Source organism: Brachionichthys hirsutus, chromosome 24 (genome assembly GCF_040956055.1).
Source record: "Brachionichthys hirsutus isolate HB-005 chromosome 24, CSIRO-AGI_Bhir_v1, whole genome shotgun sequence".
Lineage (NCBI taxonomy): Eukaryota > Metazoa > Chordata > Actinopteri > Lophiiformes > Brachionichthyidae > Brachionichthys > Brachionichthys hirsutus.
In genome coordinates, this window is record NC_090920.1 from 1,209,758 (window position 1) to 1,233,076 (window position 23,319).

The 23,319-nt window shown below is 48.8% G+C and overlaps 2 protein-coding genes and 2 long non-coding RNA genes across 5 annotated transcripts; 1 reads left to right on the forward strand and 3 right to left on the reverse strand.

Moving 5' to 3' along the window:
* Positions 1-2,589: 2,589 nt before the first annotated feature.
* LOC137912163 (uncharacterized) lies at positions 2,590-3,537 on the reverse strand. The gene is made up of 3 exons (XR_011106171.1): positions 3,451-3,537; positions 3,310-3,379; positions 2,590-2,856 (listed from the first exon to the last, which is right to left on the reverse strand). It is a non-coding gene; the product is annotated as an uncharacterized lncRNA (long non-coding RNA).
* A 447-nt stretch (positions 3,538-3,984) lies between these two features.
* Positions 3,985-8,930, reverse strand: LOC137912166 (calcipressin-1-like). Of its 2 annotated transcripts, XM_068756517.1 has the most exons (5): positions 8,600-8,930; positions 8,307-8,458; positions 5,415-5,588; positions 5,178-5,337; positions 3,985-4,955 (listed from the first exon to the last, which is right to left on the reverse strand). In XM_068756517.1, exons 2-5 carry the CDS (start codon positions 8,427-8,429, stop codon positions 4,762-4,764), a joined length of 651 nt encoding a protein of 216 aa, XP_068612618.1. In that variant the 5' UTR covers positions 8,430-8,458; positions 8,600-8,930; the 3' UTR covers positions 3,985-4,761. The 2 variants fall into 2 exon arrangements, with proteins under 2 accessions (XP_068612618.1, XP_068612619.1); XM_068756518.1 differs by lacking the exons at positions 8,307-8,458; positions 8,600-8,930 and adding an exon at positions 6,079-6,457.
* A 3,116-nt stretch (positions 8,931-12,046) lies between these two features.
* LOC137912167 (chloride intracellular channel protein 4) lies at positions 12,047-13,320 on the forward strand. The gene is made up of 6 exons (XM_068756519.1): positions 12,047-12,103; positions 12,192-12,301; positions 12,402-12,527; positions 12,618-12,724; positions 12,906-13,087; positions 13,159-13,320. Exons 1-6 carry the CDS (start codon positions 12,047-12,049, stop codon positions 13,318-13,320), a joined length of 744 nt encoding a protein of 247 aa, XP_068612620.1.
* Positions 13,321-15,382: 2,062 nt separating this feature from the next.
* LOC137911918 (uncharacterized) lies at positions 15,383-15,737 on the reverse strand. The gene is made up of 3 exons (XR_011106155.1): positions 15,723-15,737; positions 15,566-15,600; positions 15,383-15,482 (listed from the first exon to the last, which is right to left on the reverse strand). It is a non-coding gene; the product is annotated as an uncharacterized lncRNA (long non-coding RNA).
* Positions 15,738-23,319: the final 7,582 nt, after the last annotated feature.

The following is a 23,319-nucleotide window of genomic DNA, read 5'->3' on the forward strand; positions in this document are numbered from 1 at the left end:
AAGTGAGTGAAAAACAGCACGTAAAGAACTGCTGTCGAAGCGTCGCCTCACGTTTCAGTGTGAGCAGGTGAAAACTGAAAGAACGGTTTCCCCCCCCCCCCAATTCTCCACAGCTGTTTCAACTGAAACCGTTTCGGGCTGCCGATCGCACAAAACCCAAGTGCGCTTTGAACGATGTAAACAAAGGGAGCAGGAAGCTTCATTTTGTCACGAAGCGCGACGTGAACGTTTTTGGAATGTGTGACCTCGGTTCTGTTAATTGTCTATTATAAGTGACGTGTAGTAAATGTAGTTCTTTGTTACGGATGTAGTTGGTTACGATGAATGTAGTTGTGTTGCGTGACGGTTTGTTGCGGTTCCTTATCGGCGACGGAAAAAAGCTAGTGTGCAGAAGCAGAGTCCGGCTGGCTCCCCAGCCGGACTCTGCTTCTGCACACTAGCTTTTTTCTTATATCTACATGTGCATTTACAAGCACTTTACTTATACACGCAGAACGTCCTATTGCTTTACATATTCCTATGTATGTGTATGATGTTCCGGAAATGATTACAGATGAAGAACCTTTCGTTGTTCCTGCACAAACGTGGGAGAAGATGAAGCTACGACGCTCCCCACCTGGAGCGGGATCTCCGGCCGGAACGTGACGTGGCGTGTTATTGTGAGCTCCGGTTTCCGGTGTTGCGTTCGCGGCCTCCGGACGGATGAGTTATGAACTCCTCTGACCCGGGATTCCCTTGTTCTACGGGAATCAGACTTGGCTGGGGCGACCCGGAATCCGGCCAGGCAGGAAGAGATTGAGCTGAGATGGCTTTCACAGGGAACCTTCTGATACTATTGATCATTTTAGTGCTCCATCGACCAACTGTGGGAATAAATAAACGCAGAGTAATACTTCGGTTCCAACTGGATCATTTATTCTCCTTTCCGCAGGAACGATATTCCCCCTCGGAACGACTTGAGCAGCCTCCTCCCGAGTGTTCTTCCTGTTCGCCGTCTGCTCTCATGGAGATGTTCCTCTGAGTTCCAAACAAAAGCCCGAACCCGACCCAAAAGGCTCCCCCGGATCTGCCACCGAGGGCGGTCCGAACGGGCCGCGCCGCGTCCGGGAACCTGATGACTTCAGCAGACGGGCGGCTTGGCCGAAAGGAAAACTGATTGTTCGAGCAGAGGCTGGACCCGTGGGGACCGGTGGCCCGCATGGAGGGGGGTCGCCGGGCTGTGTGTGGTTCTGATGAGCCCTGAGTCCATGATGCGGGGAATGTAATAAAATATTCGTTTATTGTGATGCTTTTACTTTGGCGGCCAACCGGAAATTAACCCGCCTCCAGCTTTACTGCCCTCCTGTGGTTAATATCCGTATTACACGCTGTAGTATTCCACAGACTAGTTATTATTCCACTCTTGTGGCACAAGTGAGTGACCTTCTGAGATGTATTATTTAATCCACACAGTTATAGCCCCCTCCAGTGGCTGTGAAGGGAAACGAAGAATTCCTGCCCACCAGGAACATTTTCCATTTATATCTCAACTATTTGTCCTGATTGAATTCAAAGCAGGAAGTCTTAACGATGCTGTAGTGAACTGAGGAGAGGATTCAATAGTTGCTCACATCTTTATTGATAATGAAATCAAATACAAGTAGTCAATATAGGTTTAACAGCGTTAATCACCCTTTAGAACAGGGATCCAAACTTGTTACTGTGAGGGCCGGGGTCAGTTTGTACAGTAAAAGTGTGATGGATGTGGAGACAGACCGTAGCTCATTCTCACCATAAACTACACACAGTGACATGAATCAAGTGAATGAAGACCAAACAACAAACCCCACATCCATGCGAGACGTCGGTATCAAACCCACAGCCATCCGGCTGGGAGTCAAGCCTGCTCCCCACTACACCACCGAGACTTTACCCCGCCACACGTGATGATAAACAGACAGTAGCATTGACGACTTTGGGCCAGAGGCACTGGGTTCAAATCCTGGTCCGCTCCACAGCGTAGTAGAACTCTGGTAACGCCTCAGGTCTCCTCACCTATACGGTGGCGTAGTCGGTAGGGTTACCGACTTACAGCCGAAGGAACTGGGTTCGCATCCGACTGTGGGAGTGGGGGTGGAGCGGGGGTAGCAGGGTAGGCCTGGGGCCTTTGCCCGGGCGGGGTGAGCCGGACCACTGGTCCGGTCCGCTCTGCCCGGGCGTGCCCTAGGCCTACCCTGCTGCCCCTGCTCCATCTCATTCCCATTAGTGGGATTCGATACCAGGGCCATTTTGCCCCCTCTCCACGCTGCTGCCGGCTTTTTCCCCGGTCCGAAATACCAACTCATCACAAAGTTCTGACAAAGTTTCCAGTTGCAACTTTGCCAGAACTTCGTAATGAGTTGGTATTTCAGACCCAAAAAAAGGTCCACGGAACATCAACGTCCTGGTCGTCTGTAATCATCATTAAAATTGTCCCAAGTAAAAGGAAAAATACTCTTCTTCAGGATATTAATTTATTCTCCATTATTATTTGTGGGAAACAAAATGTCGAATTAATGACCGTAGTTTGGGGACCCCTGCCCGTTAGAATAACAAGAGAAAAGACATTCATACGTTGAACAGTGACAGCTTTATTGCCTCATAACAGTAAATAAAGGTACAAATCCAGCGTCCTTCCGTTGAATGAAAGAGCGAGAGCTCCGTTCTTCAATTTCTCCTCTGAGGAAAGGAGAGCGAGTTCCATGTAATTTGTGCGTCTAATCTGGATCTGCGTGATTGAAATGGATCCGGTGGTCTGAAGTTCTCTGAGGACAGAACCCACAGCGGGCCACGCCGTGCGTCTGGCCCAGTTCTCTGGTATCGGCTCGCCGCCGAACCCTGGAGGGTTCAGAATCAATCAATTGTGAATTGAACATCGACATATTTCAAATCATTCTTCAAGTTCAATTAAAATCAGGCAGCATCATATAATCACCGTATTCTAGCAGAAACGTTCATATTTTGTCAGAACAATCAGCATGAGGGCGTATTTTTACAATAAAATGACTTAACTGTATGATAGCTAGCTAGCGGATAGCTGCAGCGAGCATTCGTATTGAATTTGGCACTGAACTTGGCCGTTAGCTTCGCGCTACCGCTATTAGCGCCTTTTTTTCCCCCCAATCATTCTTTACAATTCAGAAGATATGACATACCATGCTACTGCTAAAAATCTAGTATCTCCGATTGGTTTATTTTACAAAGATAATCATCAGAACTCGGTGTCATTTGCCCAGAAACAACTCATAGCGGTTCATGGCCTTGTTAGCAACTAGCAACTAGCTTCCTTACCGGAGCTCACGTCGAGAGGGCCCGCTGGATGATAGCGGCTCCTCCGTTCGGTTCAATACCGGATTCGGTCCTAAGAAGCAAGCGTTAATTAATAAAAGCGATGCGACGATTAATTACTGATTCACAAATCTCGCTTCCTACCGAGGTTCTCTTCGGGCTGTCTTCGACGAGAATGAGCGAGCGCGTGCACCGGCATTTACTAACTTAGCGAGCGCAACGCGTGCGCCTCCTTCTGGCATGGATGTACAACTACACCTCTAAATGATGGACAGTATATGGTTTTAGCGACCATGTTTCATGCGGGTTACAGTACACTTTTTGTAATTCAGTCAGTCACAGCGTAGTACAACTCTGGTAACGCCTCGGGTCTCCTCACCTATACGGTGGCGTAGTCGGTAGGGTTACCGACTTACAGCCGAAGGAACTGGGTTCGCATCCAACTGTGGGAGTGGGGGTGGAGCGGGGGTAGCAGGGTAGGCCTGGGGCCTTTGCCCGGGCGGGGTGATTTGTCCACTCTGCCCGGGCGTGCCCTAGGCCTACCCCGCTGCCCCTGCTCCATCTCATTCCCATAAGTGGGATTCGATACCAGGGCCATTTTGCCCCCTCTCCACACTGCTACCAGCTTTTTCCCTGGTCCGAAGGAAGGGAGGCGTGTTCAGAGACTCGAGGTCGAGATTCTGTTTTAGCTCGACGCTAACAAAGCAAAAATGTGGGTAGAATGAAGCAGAAAAGCTAATAACGATCACCAAACGCACACACATCGGGCTTCAAGCACACACCTTCAGACGTCGCTGAGATTTTTATTTTTTTTATTTTAGTTTCCACACATTTTACAACTATTCAGTGAAAAAGAAAAAAATATTTTCCACGGAAACAGACACGTTCAGGGAATATTTACACAAGCCGGCAGCAACAAGAGACACGCGGATCTGAAGACGCACAAAAGTACCGGCTTCCCGTTTCCTGAAGAGGAGGAGGAAAAACATCTACCGACAGCGGCTGGGGATGGATGGGAGCGCCGCAGCATCGGGAGGCGTGGCAAAGCGCGGCGCCGGCGGCGTGCGAAACGCTACAGCTTGACCGACGCACACGTGTGGCACCGTCTTCTCCTCCTCGGTGTGTTCGATTCCCAAAACGTTACACATGGAGGCCATTTAAAATGATGCTGCATTCAAGTCTGTGGGAATAAACCCAAGTCACGTTGATGACCCAATGTTCACCCGGCCATCTTGTTTCCTAGACGTTCGCATTAGTCGGCGTGTTTTTTTTTTTACACAAATTATCACCACAAACCAAAAGTCCAGCCGGGTCTCCCGCCGTCCGACGGCGCGCTCGTCAACGGGACGCACGTCCTCAACCCGTCTCGAGCACGACGAGCTCTTGACCAATCGCGTCGGGATGAAATGTAACAGCCGCCAAACCGCGCCCTCCCCTGGGGGCCCCCCCCCTCGCTCACTGCTCCACGCCGTGGGCGTAGTCGGGGCGTCGCGTCTGGATGATCTTCGGCTTCGGGGCGCGAGGCTTGTCGTCGTGGTCGCTGTCGTCGGGGGTCGAGCTGCCGCCGCCGCCGCCGCGCTCGTCCTCGCAGATGTGGACGACCACGCTGGGGGTGGTGGGCGTGGCGGTGTGGAGCTCGTACTTCTCCCCTGTGGGATCCAAAAGCGATGCGTTTAGGCGCCGTGGCGTGATTTACAACCGCCGCCGGCTAGCTAGAACGATATACAGCCATCCTATAAGCGCCTCTAAAATGCAAATCGGCTTCAAGGATCCGGATTGGCTGATTCAGGGGGCGGGGCATAATCGGGGTCTGTACTTTCAGGATAACAGAGTGACACTCTGACCTTTCGAGGATCTATTTTCCGGCCTACCTGGGCCGAGCTTCGAGATGGCGCACAGCAGGTCGTAGTTGACCATGGGCGTGGCGTCCTGAGACTGCTCCCATCCGACCGGAGGGGAGGCGGGGGGGGAGATCAGGAACTGCTTGTCCGGCTTGGGCGGCTCCAGCCGGGGGCTCCCTATGTGGACGGACTGCAGGCAGGAGGACAGGTCAGGAGAAGCGGAAGAGCCGGGAGAGCAGCGAACGGCGCCACGGAGGCGGAGCTCACCTGAGCAAAGTAGAGTTTCATCGCTTTGCCGCTGAACTCCGTCTTGTGGAGGCGGAGTCGGGCCTCGGCGGCGGCCAGGGCGTCGCCGAAGCTGATCCGGACCCTCCTGAAAGACTTGAAGTACTGGAACTGGACCTCCGGGTCGAATGGGCGGAACAAAGCCTCAAAACCGGCCTGCGAAGACGGGAGGAGGAGGAGGAGGGGGGGGGCGGGATTAGGCCGTCGCCTCCATTTGGCTCTGAAACGACGCCGAGGCGGTCGCTCTGAATCAAAGTCATAAAAATAGCCTCCATTATCCGAGCGGATCCCGGACGCCGCTTTAGCTGCGGAGCGCCGGCGGCTTGCGTCCGACTTGTGCGTCACAGAGAATTTTAGACGTCCAATTATTGCCACAGGAGGTAATTAACGGGGGCAAACAACAGCTGACCTTGACTCGCGCTTCCGTGTCTGATATTACGGCGTATTTACAACCCCCTCCTCCTCATAGTGCAGGACTGGGTACTACATGTCCCACAATGCAACATGAAAATACCGCAGGAACATCTCATTGTAAATTTCCAGTCTCCGAGGCAGAGATAGAAATAATCCCGATGACATCACAGACTAAAAAAAAAAAAAAAAAGCTCGTAAGATATTGATCGATTGGCAATTAGACTCGTCAAACCTGCGCCTCGGGGCGGTCGAACACTTCCTGGTTGGTCACCGAGGCGACCAGGCAGAAGCGGTTACACTTGGTGGTCTTGATGTGCATGGCGGGTAATCCGAGGGGGCGGAACCTTCTCCTCCTGATGCCTGAGGTCGGGGCGCAACGGGAAGAGGACTTCAGCGCCGGCGGGGAAGACGATGGCGACGGCGACGAGGAGGAGCAGGAGGAGGATGAGGAGGAGGAAGGGGGAAATCGGAGGAGCGTTGCCTTCCCCAGCGTGAAAGAAGAGGAATGAAGGAGCAGGAAATGCCTTTCCCTAGAACGCGTGGCTGCTCTTCTGCGGCGCTATCCTTGTGCCTTGGCGTAACCTCCTAACCCACATCCCAAGGTCATCTATCCCCGCCCCCGACGCCCCGTCTTCAGCTCCTCTTCCTCCCTCGGTCGGTCCCGGCGCCGCAGCGGCGTGCAGGAATCTTTCTCGACCCTCAGGAGAGCGGAGAATGTCATTCAGAGTCCTCGCCTGCTCCGCTTAAATGAGCTCCTGCCAGCCAATGACGCGTCAGCCTCAATCCCCTCCCTCCCCGCGTTCACTCACCGAGAGCCAATCGGCCGCGGAGGAGGGAGGGACCGACAGAAACTCAGCAATGCTGACTAATCAGACAGAAAAGGAGAGAGCGAGAGAGAGAGAGAGAGAGAGAGAGACACTGGAAAATAATGACGTAAGCGCTGAGCTAACTGACGCACTAATCTGCTTTGTGATCAGAACTCAGAATAAAATCCTTTGATGAATGGAAAACACAATGACCCCCCCCCCCCCCGCCCCCCCCTGCACAGAGCAAGACGGCGGGAGACAAAGAGAGGAAGGGAGTATGGAGGGATGAAAACCAAGAGGATGGAGGGAGGCGGCGCTCGTGGAAAGTATGCAGCTTGATAACATGCTTTTATGAGGTATAAATAGCGCTGAGAAAAACAGGGCCAGACTGTGCAGTGAACTCATCGCCATTTGCACCTGTGCGAAGCGGCTAAACACTCATTGGTCGGTGAGAAGGGGTCGACGCGAGCCCGGCGGCGCCGTTCAAAATCCAAATTTGTTAACAATAAACCGGAGCTCTGCCATTTCTAGGATGTTAAAAAACAAATAAAAGGGCCTTTTAACCAGGAAGGTTCGTAAACTCAAAAGGGCCCCAGGTAGGTGCCAGGCAGCACTCCCAGGCGTCGTCGTGGCGGCCCGGCGACGCCTCCAGAAACCGCAGACGGCGCCGTGGGATGGAAAATGTGGACGTGCAAAAACGAAGTGGCGTAACGTCGCCGATGCTCCTCATGCAAGTGTTGTTTGTTGATGTTAAACATTACCGTGTGTGCGTGCGTGTGTGTGTGTGTGTGTGTGTGTGTGTGTGTGTGTGTGTGGGCGCTAATCATCTCCAGACCTCAACCTCGCCGCCGGCGTGCGAGGTTGATCCTGCATTTTTTTTTCCCACCCTTGTGCTTTTGTTTCATCTTTCATTTTCCATTCCCTCACCAGACAGGTGAGCACACGCACACAAGGTTCAAAGGTCAGTTGGTTTTAAACGGCTGATAACCGGGGGGTCGCCGGTGGCGAGCCCGGGATGACGAAACACGCAGTTCAATGTCTGTGATCAGTTTTCCACCAACGTCAGCGTCTGAAGCTCGTCACCCCGCCCGTCTGTGCGCACGCGGTGGCGAAACCAACCGCCGTCAACCATCGACGGCTGGTTTTTGCTTAGCCGTCGGACGCCGCCCCGGCTTCGCCCTGAAAATTACAGCTTTACTTTCGGGAGTAGAGAGTGCGAGCGGTTCTTAATCTTGTTGTAAAAAAAATCAGGGAACGTGTCTGGAAGTCATAAACCGGGGCAACACTTTCCCAAAAGCAGCCGCTTTTCCAACCTCAGGTCCCACATTTTCCAGCCCCCCCCCCCCCTCAATTAAGCCTTTTAGGAGCTTCACATGAACCTCCAATTATCCAGTTCAGCACATCATTATATTGTTGTAAGCTAAACCAAACCTCCGACCGGTAACTCCACCTAGTGGGTCTGAGCAGACTGCAATTATCGACCTCTGATGTCATCGATTCAAACAGGAACCCGTTCAGACCCGAATCTATCGTGCTTTTGTCGGATCGGGACGTTTCCCGATCCATTTGATCAATACAAATCGCTCGATTCGAGCACCGGGTGAAATCCCAGTGGCTGTAACGGAGCATCTCAGACTGATCGCCGCTGTCTTACCTTCAGGCTGCCGTCGATGAACAAATCCTGCGGGACTTTGCAAGCTATCAGGGCGTTGGGTAAATCGGTAAACTGGACGTCCACCGTCGCCTCTTCTTCGCGTCCTTTCCCCGTTTGCTGCATCGCGGATTGCGTTTGTCTAAAAACGTCCTCTGGAAACAAAAAGAGCGAAAAGCATTTTCACAAAGGCAATGGGCAGGACTACTAAATCCATTAAACGACACAGCTCGGCTAGCGCCCAGCATTTACATCTGTCTAATAAACAATGGTTAAAAGGAGGGTGTCACACGTACCAACAAAGATGTCGTTGTTATTTCATTGTAATAAAAAGCCTTTTCGAGAACGTCCTTCTGTAAAGCTCCAGCAGAAACGAAGCAAGTAAGCTAGCTTGCGCTTGCGCTAAGATGGCTAGCAAGTTATGCTAACTTGGAGTCCGAATGTCACCGCTAAACATTCAAATTCACGCTTTTCCGTGAATATTTCCCACAGTCGACGAGAGGTGAAGATAGTTGTTGGGTATATTATGCTGTCGTGAACTAACACAACGCAATATTCACTACTTTTAACAATATTTAAATCTCTCGGACAAACATTTTAGCATAGCTCGGCCGACACAGGATATGACGTTGATTGAAGGCAAATAGGAGTTCCGGTTTCGCAGTATTTGTTTTAAATGATGTGACAATTTCGGTGATGTTAAATTCTTCAACAAATCGAAAGGTCATTTTAATATTACATATAATGTAGCACGGATAGTGTCGCGGCAGGAATGGCATCCGGCATAAAACTTTAACAAGAATTAAGCATACAATCGACGAGAAGGTTGATTTGCACCCCTGAGCCCATGTCAAGATGCTGCCCTCTTGTGGCAGGCGTTCAAAAGACCACGGTAAAAAGTCAAATGACGCCTGCCCACGTCTTCTTTTAAATTTAATCAAGATAGGGCTTCGTAATCTGTGATAATGACTGTAAAGCTGTCTTAAGATATAAACGTATATATATTTAACTCAAGTGATGCTGGTCCCTGGGTGGCAGGAAGGTTTAAATCATGTGGGGATCAGCCTCTATTTAATCCTCTGGAGAGAGAGAGAGAGCGAGAGAGAGAGATTATAATATATAACACCTCTTAAGGTGCAGTGCTGATTCGAGAACCCAAAAGCCACAAGCAAAGAGCAAAATAAAAAGACCTCCAGCAACCGAAAACCTATTATTATTTGGATGCAACATTTTAGCATTTTGGGTTTTCTTTCTTTTGCCAAGAAACTAGGAGCTTCATTGGAAACGTACAAACTTTTCCCCGATCTTTGGAGCTTTGTAAATATCTTGCGATCGATCGCGAAAACTACATTCGTATGACAAAGCAATTTGAGAACGACTCCGGAAGTCTTCTTCTGTCCTTTGTAACTCTTACCCCTTGCCTGTTTGCCTTGGAGCATCAGAAATACTGCGAGAACCTTTTTGAATGTAATTTTTTGGAACCTTGTCATCCTCAAAACTAATTACCTTTGGATCTAAGCTATAAACTCAAACAATTTTTCTTTGTGTTTTACCTTTTCTGGAATACTATCACTCAATAATCCCGGGAACACATTGTGTTACCAAGTAAGTGGACTTTATTTTTGTCAAATCTTCCCAATGGCTCAGTCAGACTCCTGCCTAAATCAAGACCGGTCAAATGAGGCCCTTGTCCGCAGCCTAGAAGGTATTTGTTCAGATCTGAATACCATGAGAGGAAGAGAGGATGAAGACGAGGAAGTGGAACTAGCCGAGGAGGTAGGGGAGGACTTGTTGATGGTGGCCGGAGGAGAGTACGGAATGATGGACGGAGGGATGAGAGATGACGAGGGCGAAGACAAGGGTGAGGAACGCCAGCCAGTGACTAGAACTGATGATGCCCAGTATGTCTCCGGTGCCGTTGTAGAAGAGTCGCCTTTGCCTCAAAATGACACAGGCGTGATTACTCTTCCTGTTAATGAGGAAGTGGATGTTTCTGTGGAGTCATCGTGTGAGGAAGAGCAAGCAGGAAGTGGTGATTTAGAAAGGCACAAAGAGACAAGTGTTCCGAATGTAAACCATGCTCAGGTGGATCTACCCGAGGCAGCGGCCGAGTGCGTGGAGGAGGTGCTTTTAGACACAAAGGTTGTGGGTTTGAATCAGGTGGAGAAGGTCTATGAACTCCCGGAAGGCGGCGGAGGTGAAACAGAACAAGAAGTGCTGGAGGAGGAGGAGGAGGAGGAAGAACCGGTGACTGTCCTGGATGACGAGATTGAAGAGACAGAGGAGAGTCCGACGACAGAACTTGATGAAGAAACCATCGTCGGGGCAACGGTTGAAGTTTGTGCAGAGACTGATGAGAAAGACAAAGACGGGAAAGGCGACGTAGAAAAGGAAGGGAAGGCAAAAGATGGCTACAGAGAGGTAGAGTCAGACGCAAATGAAAAAGGCCCGAAGCAAGTAACGGCATCGGTGGAGAACGGCATCCGGAGTCCCGAGAGTCAGCCGCTCAGGAAAGAAGAACACCAGACAGCAAGAGAACCTTTAGCGAATAGACTTGATCAAGACTGGATTAAAAATCAACCGGGGGAAGAGAAGGCACCGGAAGTCAAAGACTGGAGGAAAGATCCGAGACCTGCGACAAAAGATGCCTGGGAATGTGAGCGGGGAAGCAGAGAGTGGCGTGAGGAGGAGGAGGGGAAGGAGGACTGGATAAAGGAGTTGAAGTCGGTGATCAAGAATGAATCCCTGCCCAGAAAGAGGGACGGGCAGACAAAGACAAAGCGAGCGTTGCTGTTGGAGGACGGTCGCTCGCATTTCCCCCGGAGAGATGAAGCCAACGAAAGGAGGGAGGAGGCGAAGCTCGTCTCCCGCAGGAGGGCGGAGAGCCTTTTGCCTCCCGTCCGCAGGGACGACGGGACACCCGAAGACCAGGACTACGAGGTCTCCCTCTACGTCAAGGTAATGAATCCTCCTTAACCCGCGGGGGTCGTGGTTTTAACCTGAACCGGGTCAAGAAGGTGTCGGGCCCCCGTTTCGGAGCCGTCAAAGCCGACCCGATTGGCCCATAATCGTGAGCGAAACCCCGCCCCTCGATCCGCCTTCCTTATCCCGTTGAGACGGCGAGATCCCGTTCCGTCGGGCGTGGTCGACCTGCCGGTTCTTCCGCCAAGGCTTGCGGACAAAAATAGTGGACGCCCACTGACGTTCCCACAATCTGAGGGTGAGGCATTCCCACCCAAGGCAGCCATATCGGAGTCCTCTCACGCTCTCCGCGGGAGCACGCAGGGTTAATCTCTGCATTCTCACTCCGTAAGCGGATTAGTTCCTGCCGAGTCCTTGAGGCGCGGGCGCCATACTGAAAACAGCACGTGCAAAACACAGCAAGTTCCCCCCGAAGGTGCATTATGGGTAATAATAGTCAGGGACGAGATTCCAGTGCTGCCCACGCCTCTGAAATAAAGGGAGTCTTACAAATTCACACTGGATTCATACGACTTTATTCATCCCAAAGGGGGAAATTCCTGCAAAAAAAAAATTATAAAATAATGTACGCATTGATCTGAAAGCTCTCCTCGGGAGCTGATGATTTAAATCTGACAAAGAGGGATTGTGTGTGTGAGGCGCGCACTCACATACCAGAGGAAGCAGTCGGTCGGGAGGTCGTTGCGTTTTCTGGAAACGCCGTGGGACGTTCCCCTGAGACGAGCGTGTCCGTTTGAGTTTGCTCTTTTGCTGGACTCGTCATGTACAACGTCGCAGTCGAGCAGTCGGGCTTCCCTTCCATTGAGCTGTTTGTTAAGGTAACACAATTAAACCCACAGAGGATCTTTCTCTCTCTCTTTCTCAACTTCTGGGATGCGTTTTGTGTGTGTGTGCGTGTGTGTGCAGGCGGGAAGCGACGGGGAGAGCATCGGAAACTGCCCGTTCTCTCAGAGGCTCTTTATGATCCTCTGGCTCAAAGGCGTCGTCTTCAACGTCACCACCGTGGACCTGAAGCGGTAAAATGCCAAAATGGGAGTTCATGCATTACGGATTGTTCTCCCGCTTTGGTCGTCCACGCGTAACCAAAGTTGCGCCGTCCTTGCGTTGTGTCGTCAGGAAACCGGCTGACCTGCAGGACCTCGCTCCGGGAACCAACCCGCCATTCGTGACCTTTAACGGCGAGGTCAAGGTGGACGTCAACAAGATAGAGGAGTTCCTGGAGGAAAGACTGACGCCGCCGCGGTACGGGAAGACGCCCAAATCCACGGGAATGTACAGTGAGACGGGCAAAACACACTTTAGGAATCTTCTCTGATGTGTCTTTAACATTAGCTACCCAAGACTGGCTCCCAAACATCCTGGAGCCAACGTGGCAGGCATTGACGCTTTTGCCAAATTTTCCGCTTATATTAAAAACCCACGGGAAGACGCCAACGACGGTAAGATAGCGCTGACATCATCAAATGTATTATTTAAATAAAAAAAATGCTGCAAATCTGCATTTAAACTCAGAGAGAGAGCAAATGGTCCCCAAGAGTTAGAGCCCAGTCTACTGCCCCCTACAGGACATGCACGGCCAGTGCCCGAGCGAACGCTGACGCTGCTCTGTACCTTCTGCAGCCTTAGAGAAGGCCCTGCTGAAGTCTCTGCGGCGTCTCGATGACTTCCTGAGGACGCCCTTTCCCGAGGAGATCGATGCCGACGCCTCCGGAGACCCGCCCGAGTCCTCCAGGAGCTTCCTGGACGGGTCCGAGCTCACGCTGTCCGACTGCAACCTGCTGCCCAAGCTGCACATCCTGAAGGTTTAAGTTTTTTATTTAATCCCGATACGGCCACAACCAATACTCTCAAGCTCATTGTTTTACATTTGCAGGTTGTGGCCAAGAAATACCGCGGCTTCGAGATCCCAGCGGACATGACGGGGGTGTGGCGGTATTTAAACTCCGCCTACCAGAGGGAGGAGTTCACCAACACCTGTCCCGCTGAGAGGGAGATCCACTTCGCCTATTTGGATGTGGCGAAACGAATCAAATGAGACAGGAAGTGATCACCTGTGTGTGTGTGTGTGTGCGTGCATGTGTGCGTGTGTGTGTGTGTGTGTGCTCTCCCAGGCGGGGTTGCACAGTCTTTAAACTAATCAATCACTAATGATCTTTCACAGGTAGCAGTTTTTTTGAGTATTTTCTAACTTTTCAGTCAATGGCAGGACCAAGATTTAAAGATGACGAAATAAACAATGCTATTAATTCATTTTAAGAAATGTTTTTTTTTTTCTGTAATCATTAATTATTAATTTTGTTTTGAAAAAAATATACATAATCGACATTGAAATAATTTACCCAAAAATATTCACTATTAAAACTATTTGTGTTCTCGTTGTTTTGCAAGAATCTATTTTTATTATCTCTTGACACGTCCCTGAAAAAAAAAAAAAGACTTTTGATTGTTTTTATTCTGAATGAATACTCGTTATATTAGGGGTCGCAGACAAATTTTGAATTCAAATTTTTCCGTGTCTTTGCACCAAGCTATTGTTTAAATAGTTTAAACACATCCTCTCTGAGAAGACTCATAATTAAACTGATTTTAACACAACCGTCAGTGGTCTTCATCGTTTCTCGTGTGTTTTAGCAAATTAGCATTATCAAATATATTTAAAAAATCAGCTTATTCTCTGCTACATTACACATTTGGAAGACCAGGTTATTAATTCAACCAATACAATTGAATTAATGACTTTATTCATTTAATATATATATTTATTTATTCATTCACTCTATTTTCACACGGCAAAACCAAATAGTTGAATTTTTTACAGGTAATAAAATGACTTTTTAGCCTTGTTTTTACGTCCTGGCTCTATAAGTCACTGCTCCTTTATTACATCTTTATTATGTTTGTATATCCTATATATAACAGACACCCACACACACTCTCTCCTCACCAAGGAGACAGAGATGATGACACCTGAATGTAACGACCGTCAGTTTGCAAACACACACACACACACACACACACACACACACCATAGAGACGTCTGGAGGAGGAATGTCCTTCAACGGGTAAAATAACACCTCAAACGACGGTGAAGTAAAGGAAATGTCTCCGAAAATACAATAAAATATGAGAAATAAAAATCTACAAATCACATTTAATCCTTCCGTATTGATTTTACATTTATCGTATATGCCAAAACTGATCCGAGTCATCCATCATGAGTCACCAGGTGACATCATCCGCTTTGCGTAACGAACATTTAAAGAGAGTGTGATTGTTAAAAAAAAAAAAAAAGAAATCTCAACCTTTATTGTCACAGACAGTTTCTGCCATGCCAGAAATCCACTTTATTTTTGAAGTTGGCACACACATTCAGAAACGATGCGTGTCTGTCTTATAGGGAAAAAATAAGAGCTTAGCACACAGCGTCGTCTCTGATTGGTCAGTCTTGTTATTTGATGAGTGAATGAAAAGGTCCGAGTCCGGGCTGGCGCCAGCGCGGAATGCGATGCGGGCCTTTGGACCAGTCTCCTAGCACTCGGAGGCCCGAGGAGAACCAGGGAGGAGTGGAGGGAGGACTAATGCTAATGCTAAATTCATCCGCTATTATTATCATTATTAATAAATATATATTTTTAATAAGACTCGAATTTAAGGTGTGAAAATTTCACACAGCTCAGTAAAAAAATGTAGCCGCTAGTTAGCATAGCATCAAGCAGAAATGAGGGGAAAGTTTGCGCCTCTCGCGAGGTTTCGCCTTGATTTTTGGTTGCCATAAAGCAAAAAAATAAAATAAAAAAAGACAAAACAATGTGGCATGTAATTCAACGGGAAATGAAATCCGAGCTTTTTAAGCAAATGAAAGGAAGGTTGGGTGAACATCTGGAGGCTGAAGATGATCAGTTCTGGGAGCAGTACTTCCAGAAACACACTGTGGGAGACGGAGAGGAACAAAACTGATGAAACGATTCATCTTTAAAAAGATCGCTGTCGTAAGAACCAAAGAGGGGCGTGGCCTCAGCCTTCACCTCTTTTGTTGGTCTTCTTGATCTGAGGTGGGAGGGACTTCTTGATGTTTCGCCCAGTCGAGCCGGGGACGAAGACGTCGGCGCTCGCTCTCGACACGGTGCTTTCCGCTGCTGCGGGGGGCGAGGTCGTGGGCTTCGCCCCTCCCTCGCCGGCGGAGGGCTTCGACCCCGCCTGCGGCGGAGAAACGGCGGGTAGGGGGTGTGAAAACCAAGCGGGGACCCTTGTTGTAATCGACGATCGCGAAAGGAACTCACCTTTTTAGCTTTCCTGCCTGAATTTCTGCCGTTTCCTGTCATGATGAATCAAAAGAGGTTCAGTTAAGTGTGGACCTAGAACACCGCCCGTTTCCCAAGTGCATCCTGGGACGGCGCTAAGCGCTTGTGATGTGACATTTCACAGTGCTGGACTCACGTTTGGCGGCGTCTTTCCCCCGGGGCATGAGGGTGAGCCGTGAGTTCAGCGCCCTGCGCAGCTCCTCCAGGCCCGAGATCATCCTCAGCATCTGGGCTCGTCTATCTGGACTGGCGTCGCTCCTCGTCCGCCTCTGATCGACAGACCCGCCGTCGGCGCTCCCCGTCGGCGCCGCTTTGGAGCTCGGGAGCCGACGTTTCAGGTGGCGGCTGAGATTTAGAGAGGAAGACTCCTCCTCCGGCGGAGCTGATGAAGAGGTGCGGCTGTGATGAAGATGCGGGGGCTTCACAAAGCCTGGGGGGGGGGACAACACGTGACATAAACCTTCATCAGATGCTACACAAGTTCATGTCTGCTCCTCCCAAAAGCTATTTTAGTAGCATTCCACCGCTTTTGTTAGACGCTAACAGAGTTGCTAGGCAACCATCAGCTGCGACGTGAGCATCCTATGAGCGGTGCTAATATTTGATCTTCTTCTTCTTCGGTCCCTCGTATGAGTCGGAGGCTGCCATCGACAGGCCGCCACCTTACCTCTTGCCCTCGGCGCCGCCTCCAATCCCGTGTCCAGAATCAGCAGCATCGCCACGGCGATCGTCACCACGGACGCTAGCATGGCGGCCGTTTTTTTTGGAGCGCTCGATGGGAACGCCGCGGTTTTTCCCAAGCAGAACTAGCGAAGCTTTCGTCGGGATTTCGCTCCCAGAAGATGTCAGTCGTGGCGTCTCACGCTCGGCTCATCCTCCCGGCGCTCCGCCGGCGGTGAAGACGTGACATATTCAAGTTTCCAGCTGTTGTTTTTAGTAACCCGTCCTTTTTTTTTTTTCCCCGGTTAGTTGATTCCAACCAAACAGGAAGAACAAAAACTTCCTGAGCTCTGCTCCTTCTTCTCTTCAACCAGATGCTGGTATTCGTCGACTTTCTCTCCTCGCCACGGCGTCCCGGTGCTTTTGTTTTATCTTCAGATCAAAGTCAGCCTCTCTGATGCGCCTCATGAAGAAGGCTTGTCACTAGTCTGGATGCATCCCGACCCCACGTCGCCTTTATAAACCTCAGGTCCCAGCCCCGCCTCCTCTTCGGACCGGTGACATTTGGGGAGTTTGGCGGCGGAGCTTTGTGTGTTTTGGAGTCAAAGCTACCTTTTTTTCTGAATGCGCTGGTTCAGCAGTGATAAGGCGCTTCTTAATGTGTTTGCTCGGGGGCCACAGGCAGAGAAAGGCCCTCTGACGCACGGGGGGCCTGGAGCCGCGCCGACTGCACACACAAACACGCAAAAAAAAAAACGCACGGCGAACCCGTGTAAACACGCAGAAAGGACGGACGGACACGCAGGGGGGGGTTGTTAAAAAAGAAACGTGGGACGCGCATCGAAGGGCGGAGGAGTCGTGTCCGGGTGACGGAAAGGCTTTTGTCCCGCGTTGTGACTTCCCTCAGACAGGAAGTTGACAGAGTGACGGCGGGACGCCATCTCGCCATTAACCGCCAACGCTCTCAACACGGGACGGGGGGGTGAAAGATAGATGAATGAATCCGGACAGAGGGATGCTGGATGATGTGAGGTGTGTGTGTGTGTGTGTGTGTGTGTGTGTCAGTTGCTGGGCGAAGAGAATTTAGCTGAGCGCATCCACTCACTGTCTGACGTTCATACGGTGTGTGTGTGTGTGTGTGTGTGCGTGTGTGTGCGTGCGTGGTGATGACGGAGTTCGACAGCTTCAGGGAAATAAAGACGGAGCATTTTTTCCTCTTACCTCCAGCTCATCCATTTTCTTTATTTGCACGTCTCCTCCCTCCATCGTTTGCTTCTTCACAAAGCAGCAGCGACAGATTTCCAAAGGCTCGTTTGTGATTTTTTTTTTTGGCCCTGAAATGACAGAAATACAAAAGCAATCACTGAAATATGCTTCTTCATGCTCCACTGGCGGCCTCTAATCAATTTATATATAATTAACATTTGTGCAAAAATCAAGATTTTAATTGAGTAAATAATGCAAAAACACATGATAAGCATCAACATTTTTTAGATAATGTTTATGAGAAATAAAATTCTAAACACAGCATGTGTTTTCTTGCTATTTCTGCCTGCAAGCGCTAGGGGGCAGTGTTTCTCTACAGCTACAGGTAAACAGACGCATCCGGCTGATTTACGCCGCTCATATATGTATGCCGAAAGTTTTTCCATTCATTCTGTAGTACCGTAATTTAAATAAAGGCCAAAATAACAAATCTGGATTAATTTTTATGATCTGAATAGACACAGAAAAATAAAATAAAAAATGGACAATAAAATTCACAAGATTTTGTCTTTGTTTTCACCATTAGTTTTTAAATGTTTATTTTTCTGCTCTTTATTGTTTGCACATTTGCCTACAAAGAAATGAAAAGGATTTGAGGGTGAATTTTATTTGCTCCAGGCTGGACTCAAAGTCCTGAATAAAAAAAATGAAATAATTTTTATTAAAAAAGGTTTTGGGGTCCAGTCTAGGATATTTAAACATTTAACGGGCTTCCAGATGCATCTGCAGCGGCTGACTTATATATATATATATTTCATATTATAAGAAGCTCTTCACATAAATTAAAGTGCTTGTAGTTTTTGAATCCCTTTGAAGCTTCATGAAATGATTGTGTACTGAAATTAAAAATGTTTTTTTGTACATACAGTATATATTTTTTAATTTAAGCCATTATTTGAATGAGGTGTTTTTCTTTTGGTCTCCGCACCCCCCCCCCCCCCCCCCCCGAGGTCACCGACAGTAAGCTTTCTGAAGCTTCTTCTCTGATGGTCACTGACCTTTGACCCCTAAGGCTGACTGTAGCCTTACAGGCGCTACTGAGGGCAAAAAAACAATAAATAATTTTATTCTTAAAATCTGCAGTAATTTAAGATAAAATTTAAGATAAATCTATCAAATGCTAAACAAATCGAGGGGACTGGAGAAAAAGAGAGAAAATGTCTCAGAATAAACAAAATAAACTTTTATGTCTAAAATATATAGTTTTAGATAATTATTAAATACTGTAATCATAAAAAAGCAGTGATTATTTTTTTTGACTCAAATAACAATAACGGTAGAAATGCTTTTATGCCATTTGTACACACTGGATTACATAGAAATAATAATAATCATAATAACAGTATGTTATACTTGAAAACATTAAAACATTTATATGAAGATGATTAAAAGTTATAAATGAATGACGTGTGTGTCGCTGCTGAGAGGAGGTCTAAAAAAAAGGAGGAAGTGTGAAAAAGAAGAGGAGAGGTGGGATGGAAATAAAAGGACGGCGGACTGAGTGACGGGGAGGAAGAGGAGAGCACCCATGGGAGAAGGCTGGGAGAGGGGAGGAAGGTCAGGGTCTGGAGAAGAGAGAGCAGGAGGCCGAGGAGAGAAGGAGGTGAAGAAGGCGGGAGTGAGTGAGGAACAGGGGGGGGGGGGGGGGGGGTGATTTGTTTTCAGTGAAAGGTGAGGCCACTTAGCCCAGGCGTAGGGCTACAGCGGAATCTATTACCGTGTGTCAAAGGAAACACGAGAAGGGCACGACCTGTGTGTGTGTGTGTGTGTGTGTGTGTGTGAGGGCGTGTTTGATATGACGGCGTGTGCGTTTGAGCCTGTGATTAAAGGGCTTAATAGTGTGTGTGTGTGTGTGTGTGTGTGTGTGTTAGCAGACACAGGCTAACGCCGGCTGATCATAAGTTTGATTTTTAGCAGAAACGAAAGGTGCAGAGAAGCAACACGTGGTCGTGTGTTCGCGGCCCTATCGTCGAGTTCATCTTGTGATTGTTAAATCGAATTAAAATTCGATCTACGGCCGATTAATGTCAAAAAAAAAAAAAGTTACGTGCAACGTTCGTGTCTGCAGGAAAAACGACCGTCCACCGGTGTTTGTCAGGCAGCGCTCCGCTCCACACCTCATGGATCCTGTGGCTCACCAGAGGCCAAGTGTGGTTCCACTGGGGGGGCTGAAACCCAAACCACACTGCAGCTGCGTGCCCGTGTGTGTGTGTGTGTGTGTGCGTGCGTGCCAAAGCCGCAGGCCGCCGGCCCTCCTCCGTCTCCGGGTGGAACATTATTTTCCCTGCACACAAATCGAGGCGACACGAAAGCGTCTCGTCCCTCGGAGACGACTTTCAGACTTTGGACTTTTTTTTTGTGCAGAGGCGGGGCTAAAAATGAAATAAAACCACGTTAGGATCAATTCAAAATCTGCTTTATTTAAATTTATAAAGCAGAATTAGTTTAAAATCAGTATTGGGCAGAGGGGGGGGGGGTTAGCCTAGCCTAGCTTTGGAATTAAAGTTAAAGTGACCACTGCTAATGCAAGCAGGCTAGCCAATCAAATCCCTCCGTTTCAGCACCACGGAGAGCTCTTCCTTTTCTCCGGTTCAACGTGGGAGAGTTCAACCACACGTCTACAGACGGATGGATGGAGGGAGGCAGAGGGGGCAACGGATAGATTGATGTGAAAACGACTGAACGGAATGACAGTCGGGGGGGGGGGGGGGGGGGGGGGGCATTGATCGCCCTCCATCCCGTCCCGCTCGCCATCGGCAGAAGACAGATAGTGTTGAGGTGGCCCGTATTGGATTTATGAGTTAATGGCCTTTGCCAGGACGAGACAGATGGAGAAATAAGGAAGAGGAGAGAGACGGAGGGAGGGGCGGAGGAGGAGCAGGAGATTATCGGAGGGGAGGAGTTGCATTCGGCTGCTTTCGAAGACTTTTAATTGCTTTTCGGGAGCTGAAACAGCTTCAGCGCAGGAGGAACCCGAAATTTCTTCTTTTTAAATAAGACAAGTCGTAAAAATGCAAACGATCGAGCATCAAAATGATCAATGGCATGAATTCATGCGTCCAGAACTTTCATTTCGATGCTTCCGAAGGGGATTAAATGTCTCTTTTCTGCGTTTTTAGTTGAGATCCTGTCTGTAATGATTCTATGAAAATAAAATCGCAGCCACGCCAACGCTAATCAGAACAACCTTTGGCTCATTGATAACTCGCCGTAATAAAAAGGCAATCGTTTCAACGTGTTTTTTTCTGCAGGTATGAATATCAAACGTTCATTTCGTGCGTGTTGCGCGAGGATATCGCCATGGTTACATGCAACTGAAGCGCTTAACGTGAATACATCATATATTTTGATTTGTATTGTTCTTTTTTGCATTATTCTGAATATTTTAAGTGAATAAGTACGTAAAAAAAAAGTGGAAAACTTTATTGAAAATACAACAAAAACCCTTTCCGATGCGAATAGGTCTAATTAGCCTTTTATTAGGATTTTCAAAATAAAACCCACCGATAGATGCCCCCCCCCCCCGGTGGTTTAAACCTGATTTCCTTTGTTTAGAAGCGTCCGAGAGGAGAAGCAGAAAAGGAGCGAGTAAACAAAGAGGAGCAGTCACTCCTTAATGACGCTTCGGTCCAAGGTCGTGACTTTTATCCTGGCGGGGAGTGACGAGTGTCGTAATCTATATCACTTACTGCGTTCATGCATGCCTGTGTGTGTCTGCTGGGGGGGGGGGGCTGGCGGTTGGAGTGGCCCCAGACTGTAATGATCATAAATATGATTATTAATAGTATTAAAGTGAGGTATGGGTACCCCGGGGAGATGATGCACTGCGGCTGCATCCTCTGCAGGTCCCGCCATTAAGACCAGCCCCCCCCCCCCCAACGCCGAGGCGCTGCTCCCTCAGAGGAGCATCCAAAAGGAGCACAGAGGCCTCAGCGTTTACATCATGTCGATGTACATGCACAACGTACCCCCCCCCCCCCCCCCCCCCCAAAAGACGAAACATGGCAGAGGAGCGTTCAGTTTCCACCCAAGAAAGACTATTTCTGGAAAGTTCCAGCTCCTCCAGTGACTGTCGGGACAGATTTGATGTTATCCACCTGCCCCCCCCCCCTCCTCGCTGACCCTCACTCCTCCGTCACTCCGTCCTGCTCTCATGTCTATTTCTTTTTGTCATCCGCGGAGGCAAATTAAAAATGTAGATCTAATCGGAGGGGGGGGGGGGGTTGTAATGTGATCAGGATGACAGAGGATCAATGGAGACTGTCTCTCTCTTTCTCTCTTACACACACGCACACAGATAATCATACACACTTCAACCACTGATTTATGTTGTGGAAGAGACGAATCGACGGAAGAAAGAAATGGAAAGGAGCACCAAACGTTCTTTCTTTCTTTCTTTCATTTCCTTTATGAAGTCAATTCAGGAAATAACTCTGAGGAGCCCGTATGAAAGAAGTTCCAGTCGTATAAATCACTTAAACGCCGCGTTACTGTTGTGTTTGGGATTTACGGTGCAGATAAATCGCCGCTGTTGAACCGTTCGGCCTTTAAGCTTTGAACTGTATCCCAACGCTAGCGTTCCCGATCGGCTCTAATCACCCTTCAATCATTAACTGCCCTTTTATCGCACACGCACGCACTTTGTCACATTTAACGCGATGTGCGTAAACACGGCGCGAACGCCGACGCCAGCCGCACGGGAGGGATAAATGAAGTTTCGACTGCGAGGATTCACGCCGAGTCGGCACTTTATACGCTCACCTGCACCGGCTGCCAATTAGAGATATGATTATGATGTAGAGGAAGAAAGTCACGCAGACGTCTGATGTGTTTAAAATTAAATCTGTTTAGCTGGGTGGTATAAAATGACATATAAATTATCATTTAGAAGAGGCTAAAAACTTAATTTAAAAAGGCGCAGTAACCCTGAGCAACCACCGGGGGCAGTGCAGCCACAATTCGAGAGACACAAAACGAAATGCTTCACAGACTACGTCCAGCTTTGTCGTTATATTTACACGCACACATCGTCGCATCTTCCTCGAGCAGCCATGTTTTTTTCTTTGCTGTTTTTAACTGCGGACACGTCACCGCCCCCTAGTGGACGCGTCCGCGCCGATTTAAAGCGCGCACGATGCAAAGTGAGGTCTATTTTCGCACGCAGATGAAGCATAAATGAATGAATCGTCTTTGTTTTCTATCATTAGGCTTCGATAAGCTTCGTAAAAACAGTAAAAGTTAAATATCTTAAATAATATGCCCCCCCCCCCCACACACACGCACACACACACTCTGATGAGGATGGAGTGGGATGCCCTTGACCTGGAATGGCAAATCATCGTGTGTGTGTGTGTGTGTCAGTGAATTTTTGTGGGTTGTATAAATCGTCCACTGACTGACCAATGTGGTCAGACGCAGTGGTCAGCTTAAGTGCCCCCCCCCCCCCCCCATCCTCCACACCCCCAACGCACACACACACACACACACATCTTCATTAACAAAGAAACATTTCTATTGATCTGGTCTACAGCTCATGTTACGGCAAAGAAATATGTATGAACGCTAAATGGGTTACACACACACACACACCACGTGCACGCTCGTGCACTTTGACTGAGAAGGAAAACATACAAACACACTCCTTCCTCTCTTTCACTTACACACACATGCAGAGTGGCCAGTCGGCGCTAAACCAGTTAGCGTTACCGGATTAGCATTGACCAGCTCCTTACAGCATAATCTGTGGCTGCGGCTCGCCACTGGTGTGAGAACCGCTAAAGTGTGTGTGTGTGTGTGTGTGTGTGTGT